The 24,223-nt window shown below is 37.8% G+C and overlaps 1 protein-coding gene and 1 long non-coding RNA gene across 6 annotated transcripts in view; both read right to left on the bottom strand.

Moving 5' to 3' along the window:
* Nucleotides 1-384: 384 nt before the first annotated feature.
* LOC148125346 (uncharacterized) lies at nt 385-2,369 on the bottom strand. The gene is made up of 2 exons (XR_015744365.1): nt 815-2,369; nt 385-560 (listed from the first exon to the last, which is right to left on the bottom strand). It is a non-coding gene; the product is annotated as an uncharacterized LOC148125346 (long non-coding RNA).
* A 786-nt stretch (nt 2,370-3,155) lies between these two features.
* Nucleotides 3,156-24,223, bottom strand: part of AGPAT3 (1-acylglycerol-3-phosphate O-acyltransferase 3) — a 105,047-nt gene continuing 83,979 nt past the window's right edge. For 4 of the 5 annotated variants that reach the window (XM_026713627.2, XM_087937670.1, XM_087937669.1 and 1 more), the window contains exons 2-9: nt 17,684-17,910; nt 15,543-15,712; nt 14,994-15,155; nt 13,682-13,835; nt 11,734-11,836; nt 9,898-9,973; nt 8,562-8,760; nt 3,156-5,950 (exon numbers count right to left, since the gene is read on the bottom strand). In XM_026713627.2, the coding sequence (XP_026569412.1) occupies nt 5,862-5,950; nt 8,562-8,760; nt 9,898-9,973; nt 11,734-11,836; nt 13,682-13,835; nt 14,994-15,155; nt 15,543-15,712; nt 17,684-17,861 (1,131 nt within the window). In that variant the 5' untranslated portion in view covers nt 17,862-17,910 and the 3' untranslated portion in view covers nt 3,156-5,861. The remainder of the gene's footprint in view (nt 5,951-8,561; nt 8,761-9,897; nt 9,974-11,733; nt 11,837-13,681; nt 13,836-14,993; nt 15,156-15,542; nt 15,713-17,683; nt 17,911-24,223) is intronic. The other variant, XM_087937671.1, reaches the window with a different exon arrangement.

Below are 24,223 nucleotides of genomic sequence, written 5' to 3'. Positions count from 1 at the left end.
TTTTCGAATTATTTTTCTTTTCTTTGGTTGTTTTTTAAGTCTTAAATTCTCCATTCTCTTTCCCCACTTTCCTTTTACTTCCCCACATAAAATTGCTTGTTCATTAAAGATGGCTTCTTCTTTGTCCCAGTCTTCTTGTTTTGCAGTCTTTTCTTGTTGTTTCTCATAGTTCCAAATCTCCATTTCTAAGAATTGAAAAACAAAGCCAAAAGAACCCTTCCCTTCTTGTGCATCTTCTTTGTACTTTTTAAGTTCCATTTTCAATTCATCCAGAAGTGGTGCCGTTGTATAAATTTTTAAATAGCCACCCAATTGATTTTAGTCATTCAAATATAATAACCAAGAATTCAAAGATCACCAAATAATCCAAATACACGCAAGCTGTTTCTTTTTTGCTCTTTTTTTTCACTTTCTCTTCCTGGGGTTACTATTTAGTTGCAAAGTTTCAGTTAAAATGTATCTTTTAGAAGTCTTGTTGAAGTTTTACTGTAGATTCTTTTTAATTCCAGGCAGTCTCCTCCCTCTTCCAGATCCTGCCCTTATTCTTTTTCTCTCCCTTCCTGCTTATGAAAAAGAAAAATTTTAATGTCCAGAAATCTTTATTATTCCTTTGGCATTTTGTTTTATTTTCAGCTTAATTGCCTATTGATGTCAAAGCAGATTTTTCCGATTTCTCAACTAAGTCTCTTAGTTGTCAGTATAGGGAAGGAGAAGAAAAAAAAAAGCCAAACCTTTCCCTTTTCACTTTCCTTCGCTGCTTCAGACTCTTCTTTGGGAGCGGTGTTATTTTTTGTAAGTTTAAATTCCAGGGTACCTTAGTTGTTGCTTTTACAATTTAACCTGGTCAGCCAAAACTTTCACTTCTTATCTTCCTCCTGCACATTCTTTTCCAGTCAAGTTCTCCTTTGTGGTGGCCATTTCTGACTACCGCTGCAACCGCCTTCGGGAAAGGGAGTAATGGCCAGCTGAGTAGGAGAGATGCGGCTCTCGTCAACCCTGCTGGCAGTCTCCCCCCTCTTCACCACCTCTACGGGGTGGCTTAGCCCCGAAACCAGCCGGCTCGGGGCACTTCAGCAGCGAGCCCAGACAGAAACCACGCACAATTGCAGATTTGTCTGTCACCGAAGCCCTTCAAACCGGAAGTCCATCACTCCACCTTTCTTGATGATGTCTTGCTAATGATTTTTCATGGATACATATGTACAATGTAGTCTTCCTTAGTCTACCTAACAGTCAAGACCACTAAATTTGTTTGTTTCTAATCTGATATAGAACTATCATTTCCCATCTTCTGTTGACACATCTTGCTGTATGCATGTTTGGCTTTGTTTGGCAATGACCATAGTAATGAATGGCAGGGCTGAGATCTCCTATTGGTTATTTATAGCTGTTGTGGACTTGCCCCCCAGAAGTGTCTGCCATCTGAACTCCTTGGTTGGCCAATTTGATTTGAGCTGTTGGACTGACACGACACCAGGAGAGCGGTAGTATCCATATTGTTAGAGAAAATAAGAAACCAGCACCTCTGAAGTGAACTTCCAGGAAGGATATGTTTTTATCTACATAGGTTGACAAGCAGACAGGTGGATCAGTAGTGATACTTCAGGGTTCGGATAGGTGGCTATGCTTATCACATCACTCTAGCAACCTATGAAAACATGCCTCTTCTATCAGCCTACAGTGGGATAATTATTGGATAGATTCCGCCCCACACACACACCTTGGGCAGGAAAATCTACCAATTGACACCTTAACTTGCCGTAAAGTAAATTACTAGCCTTGTAACTGAAGCAGAATGTTTGGCTGTGGGGACAGAGCAAATTATGCTGAGGTACTTTTCTGCTATCTTCAGAATGGATGACAGCAAATGACCAATTTTCTGGATGTGCCTTAAACAGGGTCACTGCAAAGCATCCTATTGTTGGGGAAACTAGCCCAGCAGGGAATTCTGGGATTTGAAGTCTATACTTCTTAAAGTTGCTAAATTGAAAAACGCTGCTCTTGTGGATGTTAATCAGTCCCCATACTGACAGGTGTGATTTTGCCTTTCGCCCTGTGGGGGAAGTTAACAATATGGGAGAGAAATAAATAGGAATAAAGACTGGATTATCTGTCTTAGGCCAGCTCACTAGCAGTTCAGTTCTTGTCCACAAATGCCTCATTCTTCTGTCAGTCCACATTGTTCTACAGTATCACAGCATCAAATAATAAGCAATTGGAAACAGTGCATTTTTACAAAGAAATTTTATCTTTCTACAGATGTCCAATATTCACTCTTGCAAAATCCACTTTCTGTACAACCCAGCCTATTTAGTCAAGAAATAATCTACTTTTGAAAATGAAATGAAATATACATTCTTCATTTAGATACTGGAAATATACAGATCTTCTGATTTATTTTCATCTGAGTAGTCTTATCTTAACTTTCTTATTTGGGATGTGATTTAAAACTATTTAGACTAGAGGTATACATGGAAAGTGTTGTGATATAATTTTAAAAATCCTAGTTAAATGAAAGCACTAAATTAAAACTAACTGGCTTGCCTCTCAGAGTGGTGACTCGATCATTGGAGGTTTTCAAGAAAAGATTGAATAGTCATTTGTCTGGAACAGACAAATGGGTAAAGAAGGGGTTGGACTAGAAGACCTCCAAGGTCTCTTCCAGTCCCATGATTCTATGAATATTTCTATGGATTAGGGTGCCAGATTGCATCAAATTGTAGGAGACTTGAGTTAACAATATAGCTCCAATGAAGTGCACAGCTACCATAGCTCTGTATAGGCAATTGGCAATGGATCAGGTGAACTGGGTTTTTTGATGAACAAGAACACCTTGTTATCCTAAGAAAGCTACATTACCAAGCTTAACTCAATAAATCCACTAACTAATTAACCAACAAGCCAACCAGCCAACTGGGTTAATATTTGTCACAGAAAAAAAAAAAGAAAATCCTCATATTCAAGTCCTTCCACTTACCTCTAGCAGCTCTTCGAATCCCATCCTCATTATTTTTTTATACCTACAGCTTAATCCAATACATCCAAGCCCCAAGCAGAACACTGAATATATAAAGGAAGAAGCGAGAAAGATTGCCATATTTGAATGATGATCAAAATGTAATAATCAAGACCAGAAAGAAAAAGGAAAAGAAAAGTATGATATATTTTGTTTATTATTGCTCTCAAAGGGCTTCATAGTCAAATATACAGGCTATGTTCTATTAAACAAGAACAAAATAGTGGAAAGTATAAAATCTATTCTTACTGTTCCAATCCAAAGAAACTGATATTCTTTATGCCATACACTGCTATTTTCAGAAATATTCTTTCACATACACTCTGCTTATTTGTTTGAAAGACAAACCAAAAAGATGAGCTATCACTGTGCAGTGTTATACACTTTAGTTGTTGAAGTGGATGTGTTTTTCAAGACTTCAAACTAAATTTACCATGGTTTTAAAAGAAAGTATGATCAGTATGTTACGATATGAAAGTAAAACAGAAATGTTTTATGTCAATATGTTTCCTCCCCATAATAGCCATGCCCTAAGCAGAAAGGGGACACTTGCTTATTCTTCCTAGCAGCAATATTCTCAATGACCCTCCCTCTAATCCCACCCTGTCCCATTTATTTCCGTCAAAATACCTGGTTTTTAATCTATCAGCACAAAACTCCTTATAATTGCAACACAAAATATGAGACCTTCCTACTTGTCTTTTGTTAAAGTATTTTCAACATCTTTGTCAGAAAGCAACTCTATACCATCTGTCAAAGGGAAAAAACTTCCAACAAGCAAGATTTATTTATCAAGCTTTTAAAAAGTTTGCCTAGTCAGAAAAAAGAATCATTCTTAATGATTTAAAAACAAATGCAAACAAAACTATTTATTGAGTGAATAATACATCATGTGTTGATTCTGCCCCTTCCACCCAAATCACTTATTCAACTTACAGTGAAGTGAATCAGAGCTCTCAGTCCTTAGAGACAAGGTGAATATGATTCTTTGTAAGAAAGATTACAGTTTATTTTGGGTCTAGTAGCACAAAGGGGAATGATGCAGCAAAAAGTTGTATTCTAAAGATGCATGTATTCTTGCAGAAAATAAATGATTGTGCATCAAACTTTTCTGTAGTAGTTCCCACTGCTAGAGATGAGTTACAAAGCTGTAAAATCAATACACCATGAAAACACTTAAAATGAGCTCCAAAAGACAGAGAACCTTAAGTGTATTGTTAGTGTTTGAAGGTAAAATCTGACATATTTACCTTTGGCTATGAAAAAATATTTAGTAGAATTATTCAAAAAATATAAACCAGATAAAGATCTAAGTTCATGAAGAATTATAGTTATAAAGCTGAATCAGATTCTGTATATATGTAGGTATGGATGGATTGAGCTGATGTCAAATTTCTTTCCAACATCAAAAAAAAAAAAGGAAACAACCATGGCCACATGCTAATAAATGAATACTTCCTTTCTAAGTATTTGCAAACATCAGTCAGCACAGCTACAGATTAAAGATATCAGCAGGCAGATTCTATGAGGTTTCTTCCTGGTGGTAAACTATTTACATACAAAATCCATTAAAGAGCTGCCATATAAGTCTAAATTTGGCTGGCATGCAGTCCACTTCGGCTTCATAGCTTTCTAAATGGAGGCACCGCCCATGCACTGGAATTGGATATGGATGCCACATAAAGCTATTTAGCTCCTCTAGATATATTTCCAAGCCAGTGAGAATTAAAAAAAAACATTATTGTAACATTAGCATGGCAGAAAATTTGTAAGAAAGATATAACCTTACCCCAACCTCCAACGTTTAGGTATTAAAGCAACTGTTGGTTTACATGGTAACATAAATGGATAACCAGGCAACTTAGATCCTACCCCATCAACATGTTTACTTGGAAAATATCTCTTCTGATTGCAGCTTAAAATATTTTCAAATAAGCATATATCAGGTTTGAGTCCTAGAGATACCAGCTTATCCCCTAGTTCTCAATGCAAGATCTTTCCATAGTGCCGTGCTGTGTTTTTTTCATATGTTTCATAACACACCATGCAGAAGACTTTGAGCAAAAGAAACATTTTGAAGAAACTCTCAAGACCCAGAGACTGAACACTCTGAGATATGCAGATCTAAATTACTGGCTCGTCATGTCACTTTTTTTTTCAAAGAAAGGAAAAAGCAAAGCAATATCTATATAAGCAATTGAGCCAAACATGTTTCAGTTTTAATTAGGATAACATTGAGTAGAAAAATGTGCAAAAATGAAAGAGACTAGAAGTGCATTAAGTTTTAGGAAGTTTTGGTTGAAAATATGCATTTATCTGTTGGATGATGCTATCATCAAAATACCAGTTTTTGTGGAAGGTAATAATTATTAAAATAAAAATACCTTTAAAATAAAATGCTTGGAAGAATGATACAGCTTTTGTTTCCCAAGTGAAATCTTCCACAAGAAACATTTGTAAATAAACTAGACACTATGATTTGCTGTAGCAAGAAGAAACATTCCATAATTTCTCTTGCAAAGCAAATGTGACACTCTTAAAAGATAAAGTTATCTGAAGATGCTTGAATTCCCTCTCTTAATTCATCTTCCTATCTGCTACAAAACAAAAAAAACCCATGAGGTTAGCCCAAATTTCTCTCAAAAACTACAAATACAAGGATCCTTGGTCGGGTAAGTAGTCAACTTTTTCCATGTCTCTTGAATCTTCCAAATTCTTCAGTCTTGGCTCAAGTATTGTTAGTTAGCAGTTAATAAGAAAAGAAGTTAAGTTTTCTAAGTGTCTTTCTTTCCAATGAAGTTAATTTGATATCACTGTCTTTTATAGTCAAAATGCATCTGTAAAATTATTTCTTTTTCTTGAATTCTTGGTTGCCATAGCTGGAGCCCTTTTCTATTTCCGTTACTCCTATCAGTCTGCGGCCTCCAAAGGACACTTTGTATAGGAGAGAAAAAAGATTGCATTATTCCAGGAGTAATTTCAACATTCAGAGCAAAATTTATGTACACATACAGATTCAAACACAATCCAAACTTCAGATTGGATATTCTCTATGAGTTTTTTTAAATAACAAACTCTTACACCCAAGATCAAATCTCTAATTTTACAAAATGAATGAATATACACATATGCATTATTTAGCCATACATTCAATTTTTTGTAAAACTTATGATGTTTCTACCAGGTATTAGAAAAAGAAAAAGCAATTCTACTGCCACATTTTACCTGAGAACCACTCTTCAAAGGAAGAAAAATGGGTCAGTAAATCCCAAATTTCTACGATGGTTGAGATAAACCCTTGCTCAAAATTTGAGTCAACACCATTCCTATTAACAAAGGGGTCTCTTCCTAGATTCACTAGTACAACTAAGCCCCCGTGAACAAGTGCCCAATGTCCAATGAATATCAGTGCCCAATGAATATCAAAAGGTAGGGATGTATTGCATCAGGGATGGGATTCAGCCAGTTTGAGCAAACCAGATGTTAATTTTACATCCAGTTCGGCAAACTGGTAGTCCTGGCGACCAGCTGGCCCCACCCCACACTGCCCCTCCCAGGAGTCCCCACACACTCCGTTCTGGATCCCAGGTAAGTGCAGGGAGGCTTCCTAGGCCCAAAGCAGGGTGCAGGGGAGGGAGTACAGTGCCCCCCCCCGAGCCCCGTTTTGGCTCCCCTGAGGCTCCAGGGAGGCTTGGTAGGTCCAAAATGGGATCTGGAGGGGTGCAGCAAAAGATAGAAAGAGAAAGAAAGAGGGAAGGATGGGAGAAAGGGAGGGAAGGAGAAAGATAAAGAGGGATGGAGGGAAGGGAGAAAGAAAAAGGGAGGGAGCGGAGAAAGGGAAGGGAGGAAGAAAGAAAGAGGAAGGGAGGGGAGAAAGAAAGAAAAAGGAGGGAAGGAAGAATGAGATATGGATGGATGGCCATATGGATAAGTGGAAAGTGAATGAGATATGGATAGAGGGAGGGAGGGAGGGAGGGAGGGAGAGGAAGGAAGGAAGGACCACAAACCCTGGCACTAGACGCAGCTTCAGAGAATGCTTTGAAACAGCATAGCAATCCAGGGCTGGAAGGGACCTCGGAAGTCATCTAGTCCAACCCTCTGCTCCAACAGCATTGTTAAAGTGAGTTTCTCTTTTGACCCACCCAGTCACATGACCAATAGCCACGCCGCCCCCAGCCATGCCCACAGAACTAGTAGTAAAATTTTTTGAATCCCACCACTGTATTGCATTGCTCACTTGCAAAGAAGACCATCTTTGAAATTCTTAACATGCATAAATGATTTGCAGCCAGACCAGCTTCTTGAGTGTCAGCTGAGCTAAGGCAGGATAATTCAATAAGGTAAACCGTTTTGCAACTAGATCTTAAATAAGTACTGGTTAGGCATCAAACCTGGACTCTGCATAATCACAGACCACAGCCATTTGATTCTAAATTCAGTTCCTGGCTAGCCTTGGCTCCTAGAAAAGATTCGACTGGTTTTAACTATTTATTTTTAGAAGAAGGAAAAAAGAAACCTCAAACACAATCATGCAAAGATGTTAAGAGATTTTATATATTTCAGAATTTAAATTTTAGATTTCTTCCTCACTCTTTTGGCATTTCCAAATACTTGGTGGTTTACTTGAGGGCCAGAACTTTCCCAATGTAATACAAAACTGATAAAAGGCTTATAATATAAGTACTAAGGCAGGCCCTCCCTATCATTCCTTCCTTCCTCCCTCCCTCCCTAGGAAGGGACGAGGGAAGGGGGAGAGGGTGGCAGCGCAGCTGGTGGTCATGGCTTTCCCAAGTGGGGACACGGCAGAAGCTGTCCTGGTGAAAGAGAAGGGCTTGCGGGCTGCGGGGCCAGTGGGAGAGGCCAGGAGGCGGAGGTAGCAGGCGTGGCGCTGCTGCTGGGCTTACACACTGCTCTACTACAATTGGAACACAGTCAGCCTGCGGAGTCAGATGGTGCTGATCACAGATCAGCGGTGCACCAACCCCTGCGCACTCACTGTCTCCTGTGCAGACACCCAGGGGGAGCTCTCAAGGCCACTGGCCATCTTCAGGACGGCCCCGTTGGCCAGATCTAACCACATTGTGGGCTGGATCTGATCCAGGGGACTTGAGTTTGTCATGTCTGGATTAGGGAGTAGCTTTGAACATAGATATTCAGAATAAATTTGAACTATATATTGCATGTGAATTTGACATAAGAAATAAAAGTTCAAATAGGGAATAAAGTATTCAGTTACAGATATAGCAACTGCTGTGCTCTAGTGAAAAGCCTCCTTCAACCAAAGTCTCAAGATAACTTGCAATGAAAATTCCCAAGAGTTTAAGATAGAATACTACAGCTATGCAGCTGGGATGAATGTAAAAAGGTAGCTGGGCAAATATTAAAAGGCATTCAATACTGTAAACATCATTCTTCCCTATCCTGTCACTAAGCTGACTATACAAGTAACCTTTGAGGGAATTGGCCACTTGATAAAATGCAGACCACTGGCTTCGTGAACATTTTCAATTCCATTTCTATAATCCACTCTAGCCAATTCTATTACCTGCCCCAACAAAGCAGAGGAATGCAAGAATCAGAAGAGGGGATCCACTTGCAAAAATTCCAAACCCAAATTTGAAAAGAGGAGAGAGAAGAACAGCAGCCCAGAAGAGAAAGTTGAGCAGTGTCCATGGTCTTCTGGGAGGTTTAAATTGTTGTCCAGGAAATAAGCCTTCTTGATTATACTTCTCTTGTAAGGCATCCTTGAGGAGAGAAAGAAGTTTTCTTTAATGTTCTAATCACTTATGCTTTCTTCTATATATCTGTATATTGGTAAATACTGTAAAGTTTTTCAATTCAGAAAGAATATTGCTGGTAGAATTTTAGATGATAACGGTAGAATGGAAAGGACAGTTCCCCAAAAAGGAGAGAAAGTGAAGGCAAAAGATCTTTCCCTCTGCCTCTCCCTCTCTCTCCCAAAGGTATTTTTTTCAAAAGGCCACCGGACTCGCTTTGTTTTTGCTTGCAGACGTTTCATTTCTCATCCAAGAAGCTTCTTCAGTTCTGACGTCAAGCAAGCAGTTGCCTTTTGAAAAAGCCCCTTTGGATGACTGAAAATCTCCCATAGACATCTCTGTCTCTCCCTCCCTCCCTCTGAATTCAAAGTATACACAAACATTCTGTCACCAGCAGCAATCAAATGATTTCAGAAAGTCTAGACAACACACAGGACAGCACCCATTCAAATATGTTTGATCATTATTCTCTCACACTTTTCTACTTAAAACTCAAGACAAACTGTCCCAAATTAGATATAGGCTCAGATACTGAAGCATCAAAAAAGAAGAAAAGAAAAAGGTGCAATTCCAGATTTTATAATTTATTTTAAAGCTAAAAGTAGTCATTGGGGCAAGTCAGATTAGGAGCATTGTTCTAAGGAAATACACAGATATGATAGCAGGACAATTTTATTAACTCTCTTAAATAACTTTATAAATAATCATGTAACATCTTATTACAGAGCTCTCTTATTGCACTTAAAATAGAAAAAACACTTGAAGTTATCAATATTATTTATTCTACTCGAAAATAATTGTTCTATTAGCACATAGCTCTGCAAGTTTTTAAATGCAAACAATTCATTTATGCAAACAACCCATAAGCCATGGTGGCATAGTTGTTAGAATGTAGTACTGCAGGCTACTTCTGCTGACTGCCGGCTGCCTGCAGTTCGATTCTCACAGGCTCAAGCTTGACTCAGCCTTCCATCCTTCCAAGGATGGTAAAATAAAGAGCCAGACTGTTGGAGCCATATGCTGACTCTGTAAACTGTTTAAAGAGAGCTGTAAAGCACTGTGAAGCAGTATATAAGTCTAAGTACTATTGCTATTGCTATTTACCTTTTCCTGATAAAGTGTATGAAGCCACTTCGCTGCTTCTTTTTCATCCAAAGGGATATCTTCTAAAGGAAACCTTCTAGGTTATAGAAAAAGGGTTCAATAATTTTTTTTATTCGAGTGACAATAATTACAATAGGAAAATATCTTCAGAATTAAAAGATGTTAATATTGTTCTCTGTTTACCAGACCTCTATTTCCTATAAAAATGCATTTTATGAATGTACCCTTGCATTGTAAATAGCTAGAACATGTGACATATGAAAAATGTAGCAGTAATTCAATATAGCTATCACTTAGATTGCACTTAAGAGTATTTTTTCACTTTTTCTCAGTCTTAGTATCTTCATAATAAAAAATGTTTTTACAGATGGGCAAAATGCCATTACACTCTTAAGCAATAACTGTAAAATCTGGAACAATGGCTTCACCTCAGAAATTCTCATTTTGAAAATTAAAATCAGTGAATTATATTTACTAAATTAATGAAGAAGTGTTTTATATCTCCTATGCCAAGAACCCATCACCTCTGATTTTATTGACAATCTAACCTCAAAAGTTGAAATGCCATGGCTACAAGACTAAACTCTAAGCATCTGGTTGAAATCTTGTCTTCACCATAAATTCTTGCACAAGAGAAGCAGCAGATTAGAACAATTTGCATAACAAAGAACCCAAACAATGAAGTAATCTGGGATATGGCCCTCCCAAACCTGTTTAGGTGAACTTCCAATGATTGCATGTGGTCTTGTGCTTGAAATGTTCCTGGCAGAGTGGCCTTTGGAGTGAAACTGAATGACCATTTTGCTAAATTTTTTGCACAGCCTCTGTAAGATTTTTTGTATCAAATTAACCTTACAAAAATTTACTTAGGCTGCAACCCTATGCATACTTACCTGGGAATAAAACCCTCTGAACACAATGGAACTTACTACTGGGTAAACATATATAGGATTGCACTGTTTATTCATAGAAGGTTGCCGAAAGGTTGTACAAGTCTGAGCACAGCCATCCATTGAATATTTGCTTGTAGAATATCCACATTGAACCTAAATGGCTACAAAAGTGGCATACATCTGTAACCTTCAGTATGATAAATGGCTACATTATTAGTTTTCCCTTGCTGGACAATACTGTTCCAGGCATACTCTCTGCATAGAGCTCTCTAAATCATCTGTCAGTGCAAACTGTTATGGTCACATCCTGCAATAAATTTGCCACTAGAGGGAGCCGATAGCAAAGATCATATAAGGAACAATTTTCTTATCTGAAGCCAATCCTGAACATGGAAAAAAGCATTTGCCTCGTGCAGAATTTCTGCAAAATGTATTGAATTAAATTCCCCCAATCTAAGGTAGCAGAGGCGATATCTGCTAGATGTTCATCTCATTCAAATGAATTCAAAGACTTAACTAAGTCCTTACTGCTTTCTTAAAAATAGAAAGAAAGAATGAGGGCTGAGTATGGTTGCAAAGGAATGCATTCTATAGATTGGGAACAGCACCAAGGAAGGCCTCTTCTACTTTTTTCAAGATGTTTATTTGGTATGACATATTTTTGAAGTTTTGAAAGTTGTATATCTAGTGACCATAATGAGTTTTTATACTAAAACTGAAGTCAAGTGAAACAACAAGAGACTAAATAGCCACATTTAAAAGAAATTGACTATGTTAAATCCATATATTTGCTTCCGTCCACTAATATTCATAGTAAAACAAGTCTCTTCTAAACTAAGTCTGAAAAGCTAAAGATGGGAAAATATAGGTGTGGGTGGCCGTTTTATTGCAATAATTGGACACAGTGACAGCTCTCAGTTACAAACCATACTCACACACTCACCTAACACACATATCTGCTTCATATTTCTTTCCATAAAGAATTCCTAATAAGGATGGGTTTTTGTTTCCTCTGAAGTTTAATGTTACATCATACACTGCTGAAACTAACACAAGAAAGATAACATTATTGTTTCAATATTCACATAGCTGGAATTCAAGAGTTATTAATTATATTAAAAGGCACACAAACACTATTATATCTATATTTCAGAATAATGGCTACTAGTGGCAGCAAAGAGTTTTAGTGGTCATGAAGATTTTTGCAGCCCAGCTGTGGTAGCTCTAGAATTACATCTGTGGGTATACCTGAATCTGGAAGCCCACCATTCAGATAATATCAACCCCACATCTGTCTAAAAAAAAGGAGGATTGAAAGCCATGGTCTGAAAGTGATTTCAAACTTTGATTTGGATGCAGACTATGCCTTAGAATAATCTTGGACTTATGACCATTTGTTTAGTGACCAAAATTATGATAGCGCTGAAGAATGTTGGTTATTATTGTTTGCCCTAGTTCTATAGCCCACCACAACAAGTCCATGATGTCCCTATAATCCCATGGTGACATGATTGCAGGCATTTGGCAACTAGTTCACACTTACAACTGGTTGCAGTGCTCCATAACCACATGATTGTGTGGCTTCCTACTGGCTTCCTCAAAAAGAAAGCTGGCAGGGAATGTTGCAAATTGCTGGGGTAAGTCTCCCCCACCTGTGTATCTTCTCTTCCTCTCTCTTTCCCTCTCTCTCTCCCTTCCTCCCCCTCCCCCTCTCCAATAATTAGTCCATAAAATCCACTACATACATAAAACAAACTGTGATTAATTAACTAGGTAAGCACATCAATCGAAGTATAGCACATCTTACATAATATTTGAAAGAATTTGGCCAGAATCACTTGAGTCCGAAAGCAAAAATTGTAAATAAAAATGATCTAAATGACCAAGAAATTTAATTAAATGCGAAGGTAATAATTCATGGTGTTGATATTAGCATAAAATGAACTAACTGAATGGTAAGATCTATCTGGTGGTTTCAATGGCTGCTATGGAGCCAACAGAGCCAGTTCTTAAACATTTAGCATCACCCCACTGGTTAAAGGCCCTCCTAAATTTGGGGATGGTATTTTGATTTCAATATGTAGCAGGTTTAAAAGGGATGTGAAGCCTATTTAAAAATAAAGTCTTTTGGGAAATACATCAAATGTCATTTAAAATCTATGTCCTTAAGAATGTTTGATAGCTTCTACTGTATGCTTATGCTTTAGCAAGAAAGGAAACCATAGAAATTCCAGTTTCTCATGTATTGCTTTGGCCTTAAATAAAACCAAATCAAGAAAGCACCTGGGGTGGGTGTTAGGAAGAAAAAATACTTTTAATGCAATATGTTGAAATGTGTATTCAAACATTGTATTCAGACTTACTGATGTCAACCTGTCTTTACTTGTTAATGTGAAAGACTAATGTAAAATAATGTAATTGGTTCTCCATCAGGGAAAAGAAATGGAATGCATTTCTAAACCCATTTAGCTTCACTATTCACAGTACTCCCTTAATGCTGCTGGCTGGAAGAACGTAGTTAAATATTTAACCCATCCGTAGTATTTAATCAGCCATCTTTCCTATTTAACACCTTTTCCTATGTGGTATAACATGAACTTACATCTCACATGTGTGCTGCAAGTGTAAATTAGACAATGTTTGAACACCAGCCAGCTCAGAACACCAGCTTAGAAACGTAAAATGCGAAGTAGAATTATTAATTTCTCTGAATTAAACAAGAAAACTAATCGAAGTATTGAGGTTTACTTATATTATCAGGTTCACCATTTAAATACTAAACATTGTATTAATACAGATATTGCATATTGAAAATGTAATGACTATCACAACAATTAAGCTAAGAAACATAATATGCATATTCACAAACAGTATAAGCAAGGCCAAGGTACCTGTTCCCCTGAGACACTGGACAGCAGTCGTAAAACCTTTGGTTCTGGGCAACAAGTGATATTTGAGTTTAGGCAATCCTTTGGATTCAGCCACTTCCATACTGATACGATGCTTAGTTTCTGTAAAACGAGTTCCTTCACAGTATAACAGAAACTGTAGCACAGAAGGGGGGCAGGTGGAGAAATCTTGCATTACGGTACTGTTAAATTGTTTTACAAAAAGTTTTAGGGCATGAAGACAACTAAAATAAATAGGGGTTTAAATATGTTCAAAATATTTTGCTTTAGAATAAAGATTAGAAAACATTTGGAGCCTATAGCCTTTTTTGCTCCTTGGGGGTAGTGGGGAACATTCTGCTGCAAATACCTCTGCATATTAAAGTTTCTCAATCTTGGCAAATTCCAAGATGTGTGGACTTCATCTTCCAGAATTTCCCAGTCAGCATGCCGGCTAGGGAACCCTAGTCATTAAAGTCCACATATTTTAAAATTGCTATGGTTGAAGGAACACTATTGTAGGTGATGAAGGTTTCTCAACATTCTTATCTCATTTCCAGAGCTCCCCTTATTTCTAACAAACCACCTTCATTAAACTATCACCTACCCACAAACCAGCGGCAGTTTGTCCAGAACACATATTTTGGAATCAGATCACAGACTTGCTCACTGCAGTGTTATTGCAAAACCAACAATACCTGCAATAATATTTTATTCCTAAATTAGCGCTACCATGACTGGGCTGTGCAACAGTTCAAATGAGAATTGCATGATAACGAAGTTTTGTGCTATGGTTGTCTGATTTTTCCAGTCCATATATGAAATTAATGTCCCAGCTCCTATTGTTGAGTTAGATGTTCTGAAGCAGAATTCTGCTTGGGTTGCCTTGAAGTTAGAAGTCCTGCTGTGAAAAGGGGCCCCATTTAGACAGATCCCAAATAGCACAAAAATTCTCCGTATTGAAAGAAAGGACAATACAAGCTTGAATCTCTGAAAGCCATGGAGATGGTTTGTTTTACAGTGCTTTTATTGCACTCTAAAAGTGCACATTATACCAGCTGCAGTTATGACTGATCTGCATATACGTTATATCTGTCTGTAAATGATTAAAGATTGAATGTAATGATATCTCCTGTAAAAGCTATGGATTTAATTTAATAATATTATACATCTATGTATAATGGGAAAAACAGCCTGTGTACTGTATATAACCATATACGTCTTATGAAAACACATAAATGCAGTACACATACCTAAACAAATCAATATTTTTCACTATCCTATTAAAAGAGTTGATGTGCAGAACTTCACTTACCCACATATACTCGGGATAATCGGCTAGACGTTTCAGCCCTTCAATAACAGCGTCTCTATCTTCTTCCCATTTTCTTTTGCAAAAAACGATCTCTAAGAAGTACCATGTCCAGCCAATTATGGGTACAAACAATAGTTCTTTCTTTGCAAGAACTTTTGAACTCTAAAATACACACAAACATTATTTGTTCATCTGAAATATATCATTAGCAAATACAAGTCCTTTCAAATGTGTTCTGCAATAGCCTAACAAATTTCTCTAAAATTATCTATTTCCTGTCCAGAAGCTTGTGGTGTAGGTCAGGTTAAGCTAATAAATTTCCTAAGAGCACCCAACAAGTTCTTAGCAAAGTGTGACTTGAATATTGTGCCTCCCTAATTAAACTACATTGGCTCTCTTAGATTCAATTTATTTTAATTTAGTTCAATAAGTTAGCACACAAAAAATACACCTAGTCTGAGAGCTTCCTACTCTTGGATTTTAAAAAAACATACAAAATGTCCATTTCCCCAATTGCAAAGAACAAAACCATACGTTAAGACCACTCACCCCTAATACACCAAACCGTTCTGTCATTGTCCAGCCACACAGAAAATCTATTTCAAAGTTGTGGTTGAGAATAATGATGACGTGTTCTTTCCCAAACTTATCAATTGTGGCCTGCTCTGTGAATAAAGTGCATTCTGTTCCAGACCACCATTCCAGCAACATTACTAATTCTAGATCATGGGAGACAAAAAAAATAAAAAAATAAAGGATACTAGGTATGAGAAAGCCTGTATTACAACTTGGTCTTTGCTTGGTTAGTAGATATTAATTCTACAACTGCATTACTTACAGAGGACAGAAGAAAGCAATATATAGTCTACAAATCCTGATTTATCATTGTACAGGCCCAGACTCATATTTTAAAACAGCAAGTTTTCTAAATTTCAGCAGTGCTTGGAAACTTTAACTGAATAAAACTGACCAAGATTTCCAATATACTTTAGTCCTAAACAAGAGCATTATTTTTGTTAATAGGAAGAATGTCTCCCAAAAGCCCTTTTAACACCAAAGGAATAACATTGCCAACATGCCAGCTATTAAATCTATTCTGGTTTTTGCATAGGACTATATCTTTAGTCTATCCTTCCTTTCCATTCTGCAGCAAAATTTTACTCTCTTGACATTTCTTACTAACACAATATAACTTGAGGCAAAAATGAGAAGCAAAGCTGAAATACTGACTTCCCTAGGACTAGAGAAAATAGTGTATGTGTGTGTCCATGTGTGTGTTAATCTACTTAATCATAACTCCTACAATATTTTTCCAGTACTAAACACTGGTCATTGTTGGTTGAAAATTGAATAAATGGTACATTATGTTCTATAAGAATTAGGCAGCTAGTCCGAGAGTGTTTTAATAAAGTACAATTAAGGTGCACTGTTAATAAGTTCAGCCTTTAAATTTCTTCATTTTAATATTTTGTTTAAATATTTATAGATTTAGCTTGTTCAATCTGCTGATTGGCAAGCCTAAAACAGAATTATTTAGTTGTTTGCCTAACGCAAAGCTTTTTGTTCTCAGTGCTATGGATCTCAAAACCCATGAAATATTGCTTTAACATTTCTTTAACTGATATTTCTTAAATGTATTATGATTGCCTTCTTTTAAAATTTGAGTTGAAATGGATATAGCCCACTGGCTCAGTGAGATAGCCTGTAGGGTATTTCCTTAATGCCTTTTCTCTATTTGGAAGTTTGCATCTAAAGAAGAAACTTGTACCTTAGCTAATACTTGACAGCACATAGTGAAGTCACAATTAATTACCTCTCCATCTTAATGAACATCTGCAACAAATAATCACTTTAATAAGAAATTCAGATACACAAAGTAGATTTGCTATTTATAAACTGAACAAAAGGGTTAGAGAATTTGAGATTTACCATAATTGTTTCAGCTTCATTTGTTTAAATTTGAATATATAATTTCTATTTATACAAAGTTGTAGTCTGTTCTAGATTTTTCAGAATAAGGTCACTATAATCAGAACCTTTTAAGCTAGCACTGCAGTACAAATATATTGTATAAAGACCTGAGATAGGCACCAAGGGGAGATCAAGGTTGAGGGACAAGTGATGTCACAATTAAATTGTTTCTTGGATAACCTAGTTAAATATATTCCAATTCAACAGCAGTTTTGTTTCCAGCATCAATGTTGAAAATGCGTGCTGCAAAAAAGTTCTGTTTTCTCAAGATTTATCAGATAAAGAAATAAAAGGCATAGGAATTTCCTATATATTTCCTATTTATCCCAGCAGCTTCCATAACTGCAACTACACTTGGAAAATCAGAAAGATATATTTTGTGTTTAAGTCCATGCACAAATAATTCAGAGACACCACTTCTTGAGATAAGCCGTAGATCATCCCAGAGGTCTAATATTTCTGCGTGCAAATACATTTCTAAAGCGCAAGCCTTTATTTTGCTCCAAAAATGATCTTCTATAGCAGGGGTGGAGAACTTTTATAACTTGTGGGCTTCAATTCCCAGAATTCCTGAGCGAGCCATACTGGCTCAGGAATTCTGGGAGTTGATGTCCACAAGTCATAAAGGGGCCATAGTTCTCCACCTCTGTTCTTCAGTGTGAGAACAATCTGAATAAATCACATTCCAAGCTAATGCAGAGCAACTATAATATACTCACGGCTCCACAATGAATAGGAAAGGCGACAGTTTACTCGTCGATAAAACTGCTTGCTTATAGGCCAGAGGATTAGTGTGCATAGTTGGATGAAGTTAATGATGAAGCCACTCACAACAAAGACAAATCCAATCAGGAGGTGAACTATAAATTGAGTCTTCAGAAATGCAAGTTTGCCCATGATAGTCCCTTAGTAGCGTTTGCAAGGTCCTTCACTCAGAACAACAATCCTAATAAAGGAAAAAGAAATATTGCTTAGCAAATAAAATGTTTGTAATCTAGGGAGTAAATGGGGAGAGAGGAGAAAAAAAGACACAAAGAACTCTTCTAGTTCATGTAGCAGCTTGGGGACCATAAAAGACCATTTTTGTCACCAGGCCAATTCCATTCAGGTTCTCTCTGGCTGTGGGTCAAGAATTGGTTAGCACTCTATGTTACATATTCATTTCCAAGCAATAGTAATAGGAGCTCTTGCTATTAAATGACAACCCAATTGTAATATACTTTATAGCAAAATGGTTTTCCAAAAGGCCTAGCCTCTAAAGCCACAATATATATATAAAAAAATCACCTAGGTATGTACAGGAAAATACAAATACTTTGTTTCAGAGGTCTTTTAAGATCGAGAAACTGTAAATGTTTTGCATTGGCTCACTGAAATACTAATTTCAGCTCCTTAAAAAGGAATGGACTATTAGCTTTTCTTCCTTAGCCCCAGATAGAGGTGTCCCAAACATATATAGAAAGCGTCCGGCAACATGTACTTTCTACCACAGCCTTTATCTTGTGCCCAGCTTATGAGTGGAGCAGTCTTAAGTTATCTCTGGTTTGTATTCTATTTCAACACCATTCAAGGGCCATCTCATGGCATGTAAAATCTACTGGGTTTTGTCATACTTGGTATTGGAGAGAACCCAGATGACAAAGATAACAAAGAAAGAATAGATCAGCAGAATTTTGTGGTCAGCAAAAATACAAGTGGATAGCAACTTATTGAAATAAGGGGAGTAAGGGAAAAATGAGTATAGGCTTAATGGATGATACCTTGGCACACTTCTTCCCAAGTAACCTTTTTTTTTTTCAAAATTGATTAATATCCAAAGAAAAATGCCCTCAACCAACAGGAAAGCTTTATGTCTTACTTGTTTAAAACTAAGTATAATCTATGTTTGGAAAAACATTATGAACCAAAATCCAGTTTTTGAGTCAAGAAAAATTAAATCCTGTAACAGTTTACCTATTTTTAAACAGTCTGGAGTCTGCCCTTCGCAAAAACATATACACATTAATAATTCTGCATCACTCCCACAAAATTCCCTGTTGGGTTTTGTTGCAAAATATGACCATCTCTCTGGAGAGTGTACTTTGGGGGGGGTGTTACAGAAGCCGAAAGAAAGAAGTAACAATTTTATTTGTATCAGGGAGCTAATCCAGCGGGCAGAGTCCCTAACATGTTTCTTTATTCCAGAAATAAGATTTGACATTTCAAATGCTAATATAACATCTCTGCTGCCGCATTTTTTCATAGGATAGAATCTGTTAGCTTAAAAGTATTTCCATTAATGTCAACACTGTTCAAATCAAATTATGATAGAAACCTAAAAGCTTAAACTCTTGTAACCATACATTAAGATTTAATTTTTGAGCACTTTTAAGGATTAGAGCTCATAAGACAAGAACCAACTGTCAGCTGGTTCAACCCACCCCCAACAGTTCAAACGGTTCTTCCAATTAAAAGTTGTGAACCTCAGCATGTGGACATCTCCAGGTGGTGATGATTAGTTGACCTTGGCTTACTCAGATAAAGGTTTGCAGTTGCGCAGAGAACGCCAAGCAAGAAATAGAAACCCTCCTCAGTTTATACAATATTAGTTAGTAACATCTCCAGCCTTCCCCTTTCCTCCCCCCGTTACTCATGACAGCCAGAAAGAAGATCTTGAAGGCTGACGCCAACAGTATATAGTTCAGACAGAATCATTGTGAAGTATAAACTTAGAACAGATGTCCTTTGACTCTTTAGTCTGGGGGAAAAACACTTTCTGGAGAAGGTGGGAGAAAAAAGGCTTACTATTGAAACCTTGGATTGGTCACACTGGCTATTAAGGCTGCTAAAAACTAAAATCTGCCACATCTGGGCAATTATAGTTTCTTCATTTCCATCTGTATAGACTAACCACTCTCCAGAGTGTTTTTCTTATTAACAATTGCTAAGTATGGGCTGCTATGTGGCAAGTGCTTATCTTTAGAATTTTAAAGTCCTGGCACGCTTTAGCTTTTTAATTTTCTATTATTTTGTCTATTTTTGTGGCCCCACCAATTCTTGTTTGCAGGCAAATAGTTTTTCTTGCAGATATTCAAATGCATCACTGCTGCTTTGTTGTCATGCCATTGTATGGAGTCAGTCTGTGCAAACCTCTTGCAGCAATTAACCAGGTGGCCCACTGTTTCTTCAAAGTATCAGCTGAAGAGACATTTGCTGTTTATTGCTGTCTTCTCAATTCTTGCTTTGCATGCATTTCTTTCTAAAGCTTGGGCTTCTGCAGCCAGAATTAGCCCCGCTGCCTCCTCCTTCAATTTTCCTGCATTTAGCCATTGCCAGGTCTTGTTATTTGCCTGCTATTTTTTTTAACATACTGGCCATATAATTAATACTTTGCCTTGTCATGTCTCTTTTCTATTCTTCATTTAGCTTTTCATGTAGATCAGTTTGGCTTCTCCAATATTCAGTAAGTCTTCATGATGAACTACCTTCAGTGCATCTTAATTGTCCTTCAGTTATTCCAATGACCTTTTTATTTCTTCAGTTTTCTGGTATACTTGCCTCAATAATATTTCCTCTCCTGATTTTGGACTTTAAGATCTCCTACATTCTTGGAATGTTATTCACTTTTAATCTTCTTGACTTCAGTGTCCTTGATGAGGTCTGCTTGAAATATCCGTAGTGACCGTCTTCATCCAGACTTTTACAGGGAGGTGACTGAGGCATGAGTGACTGAAAGAGACCCGCAGTCTAGGAATGGGCGTAACTGGTGCACAATCTGAAGTTATGCAAAGACCCTCCTAGCCAAGATTGCTACCTGCTCATTGAGCAGAATTCAACTGTATAACCTCATTCAGCATCAAAAATGGCATAATCACAGAATAGAAGGATCCCAAACCCAAAGCCATTCAGTTTTTCCAGAGTTCAGCCTCCGGAGGGCAGAGCTGACATTGCAGTGATATAGCGGAATCCTTAGGGGCTCCTAGGGAGGACACTGAAATCCCCAAAGCTGGTGGTTTATTGGACCTAAATCGTCCCAGAGGGATGACGATTGAAGAGAGGACACTCTGCTGATCCCAGGGATACCGCAATATCCCTGGTAGATCCAGAGATAGCCTCTCTAGCCGACTTGAAAGGAAAGCGCTACATGGCTGGGACAGTCTCAGATGGAAAGAAAAAAAGAGAAAGTGTGTTCGAACTAGGTGAGAATTTGAAAGCTTTCTTTAACATCACAGAAAAGAGCCCCCTGGGAAGAAAAGGGAAAAGAGAAAGCCAGAATTAAAGGGTGGTGGGGTAATTCCCCCCCCCTTGGAAGAAAGCGGTGAGGAAGGTTGTTTCCGGCACAAATAGAAAGAGGAAGCCATTAATTATGGAGTAAAGAACAGAAATTTCTTTTATATTTTTCAATAACAAGCATCCTATAAGTAATTTCTTTTCCTTCTGTCCCATGTACTTGCTCCTTTCTGTCCCCTTAGATTACTCCATTTGATTCCTCAGCCACAGACATATATAGGGATGCTGTGCAAAAATTGGCATACTGCCCTTTTGTATGGATGATTATAACATTGGTTGGCCAAAAGTCCTAAAAAGGAGGGAAGAGAGTTTACTTTCATACAGCATCTCGCCTGAGTAACGCAGTGTCTCTGCTGCAACTAATAAGTTCTTTAACAGTTCCCTGATTTAGTCAATCATTTTGTGATTCACTCAAATTCAAAACATTGGATGTTCAGGAATTAAATCTTTTTCTCTATCCAAATGATTTCACACATTTGGAGATTTGGAATAGGAAGGAAGGCAACTTTATTTCACTGGAAAAGGCAAGGAAAAAAACAGATAGGAAAAAAGTTCTTAATATCAAGCTTTCATGCCTTGAATAGCTAAACACCTTGGTACTCAACTGCTTTGAAATTCATCAAATTTGGTACTGAACACATTTTGTCATGAAATTTTTTTCCCAATACTCATCATTTGCTTGGTACTCAATACACAAGATAGAACTTGTTGGTTCTTGTGATTCATTACATTATTCCTTATGGGAAAAATCTGTTTGGTATTCATCTTTTTTTGTACCCATCACGTCTCCTGGAACCAATTACTGTTGAGTACTGAGGTACCACTGTAATCTTTTATGTATTTAATTGTTTTAAATACATAAAAGATCTTTACTTTACTAGGTCTGCATTACAGAAATTAGATTCATTGTATTATTTTTTCTAAACATCTAATCTATGTGGCTTGATCACTACTGCTATTAGGAGTTTTTATAAGGCATCTTAGTAACAGAAGTCTCCCAATTCAAATAACAGGAAAAGATGCCAATTGTATTGGTTAGGATTAAGTATCTCTACAACTCACACACATGAACAGTTATAAACATTACGAGCAGAAAAATACACCAAGATGAGCTACATAACATTGCATTTTGGAAAGTAATCGGTATAAGAATTGGGGCATTTTCTATCATAAACGCTATCATCCAGGACTGGCGGTGGATTAGTAACTATCGTCCACCACACCTCCCTCCGCAAGTACATCTTCACATTCCAAGAGAGGTAGTTTGTCCCATTCAGCTGAGACACCAAGAAACCTCCTCGCATTACGCCCACGGAAGCCATGTTACCTGCTTTCTTTCACAAGCCACTAACCACGATTAAACCACATTGCACAACCCCTCTAGCTCTGGTGCAAGCTCTCACTAGGTCTCTCCTCTCTCTAGTCTCTCCCATCACCATGGCCTTCTCTCTTTTCTGGGCCCATAACCTATCAGTGTGTTTACAGCATGACTCCTATTGTAAGACAATCCAGGAGTAAAACACAGGACACAGAGGTTTTGTCTTTTAACAGTGGTTTACAGTGAAACTCAAAAAATTAGAATATCGTGCAAAAATTCATTTATTTCAGTAATGAAACTTAAAAAGTGAACCTAATAAGTGAGATAGACTCATTACATGCAAAGCAAGATAGTTCAAGCTGTGATTTGTCATAATTGTGATGATTATGGCTTACAGCTCATGAAAACCCCAAATCCACAATCTCAGACAACTAGAATATTACAGGCAATCAATAAAGCAAGGATTGTACAGAGAACAATATTGGACCTCTGAAAAGTATAAGAATGCATATGTACTCAGTATTTGGTTTGTACTCAGTACTCAAGTACTCAGTACTTTTGCAGCAATTACTGCCTCAATGCAGCGTGGCATGGAAGCTATCAGCCTGTGGCACTGCTGAGGTGTTATGGAAGACCAGGATGCTTCTAGGACTTCAGCTCTTCTGCATTGTTTGGTCTCATGTCTCTGATCTTTCTCTTGGCAATGCCCCATAGATTCTCTATGGGGTTCAGGTCAGGCAAGTTTGCTGGCCAATCAAGCACAGTAATCCCTCGGGCATTGAACTAGGTTTTGGTACTTTTGGCAGTGTGGGCAGGTGCCAAGTCCTGCTGGAAAATGAAGTCAGCATCCCCATAAAGCTCGTCTGCGGAAGGAAGCATGAAGTGCTCCAAAATCTGGTAGACGGCTGCGTTGACCCTGGACTTAATGAAGCACAGTGGACCAACACCAGCAGATGACATGGCTCCCCAAATCAACACAGACTGTGGAAACTTCACACTGGACTTCAAGCATCTTGCAGTGTGTGCCTCTCCATTCTTCCTCCAGACTCTGGGTCCTTGGTTTCCAAATGAGATGCAAAAGTTGTTCTCATCAGAAAAGAGGACTTTGGACCACTGAGCAACAGACCAGTTCTGTTTTTCTTTAGCCCAGGTAAGATGCTTCTGACGTTGCTTGTTGTTCAGGAGCGGCTTGACAAGAGCAATACGACATTTGAAGCCCATGTCCAGGATCCATCTGTGTGTGGTGGCTCTTGATGCACTGACTCCATCCTCAGTCCACTCCTTGTGAAAGTCCCCAACCCTTTTGAATGGCCTTTTTCTGACAATCCTCTCCAGGCTGTCGTCATCCCTGTTGCTTGTGCACCTTTTTCTTCCACACTTTTCCCTTCCACATAACTTTCTATTAATGTGCTTTGATACAGCAGTTTGGGAACATCCAACTTCTTTTGCAATTACCTTTTGTGGCTTTCCCTCCTTATGGAGGGTGTCAGTGATGGTTTTCTGCACAACTATCAGGTCAGCAGTCTTTCCTATGATTGTGCTTCCTACTGAACCAGACTGAGAGACCATTTAAAGGCTCAGGAACCCTTTGCAGGTGTTATGGCTTAATTAGCTGATTAGAGTGGGACACTTTGAGCCTAGACTATTAAACCTTTTCACAATATTCTAATTT

The sequence above is a fragment of the Pseudonaja textilis genome, chromosome 7 (assembly GCF_049901715.1).
Source record: "Pseudonaja textilis isolate UNSWEBS1 chromosome 7, rPseTex1.2, whole genome shotgun sequence".
In the NCBI taxonomy this organism is placed as follows: domain Eukaryota; kingdom Metazoa; phylum Chordata; class Lepidosauria; order Squamata; family Elapidae; genus Pseudonaja; species Pseudonaja textilis.
Note: the sequence above shows the minus strand (reverse complement) of the source record. Positions and strands in the feature narration are given on the sequence as shown.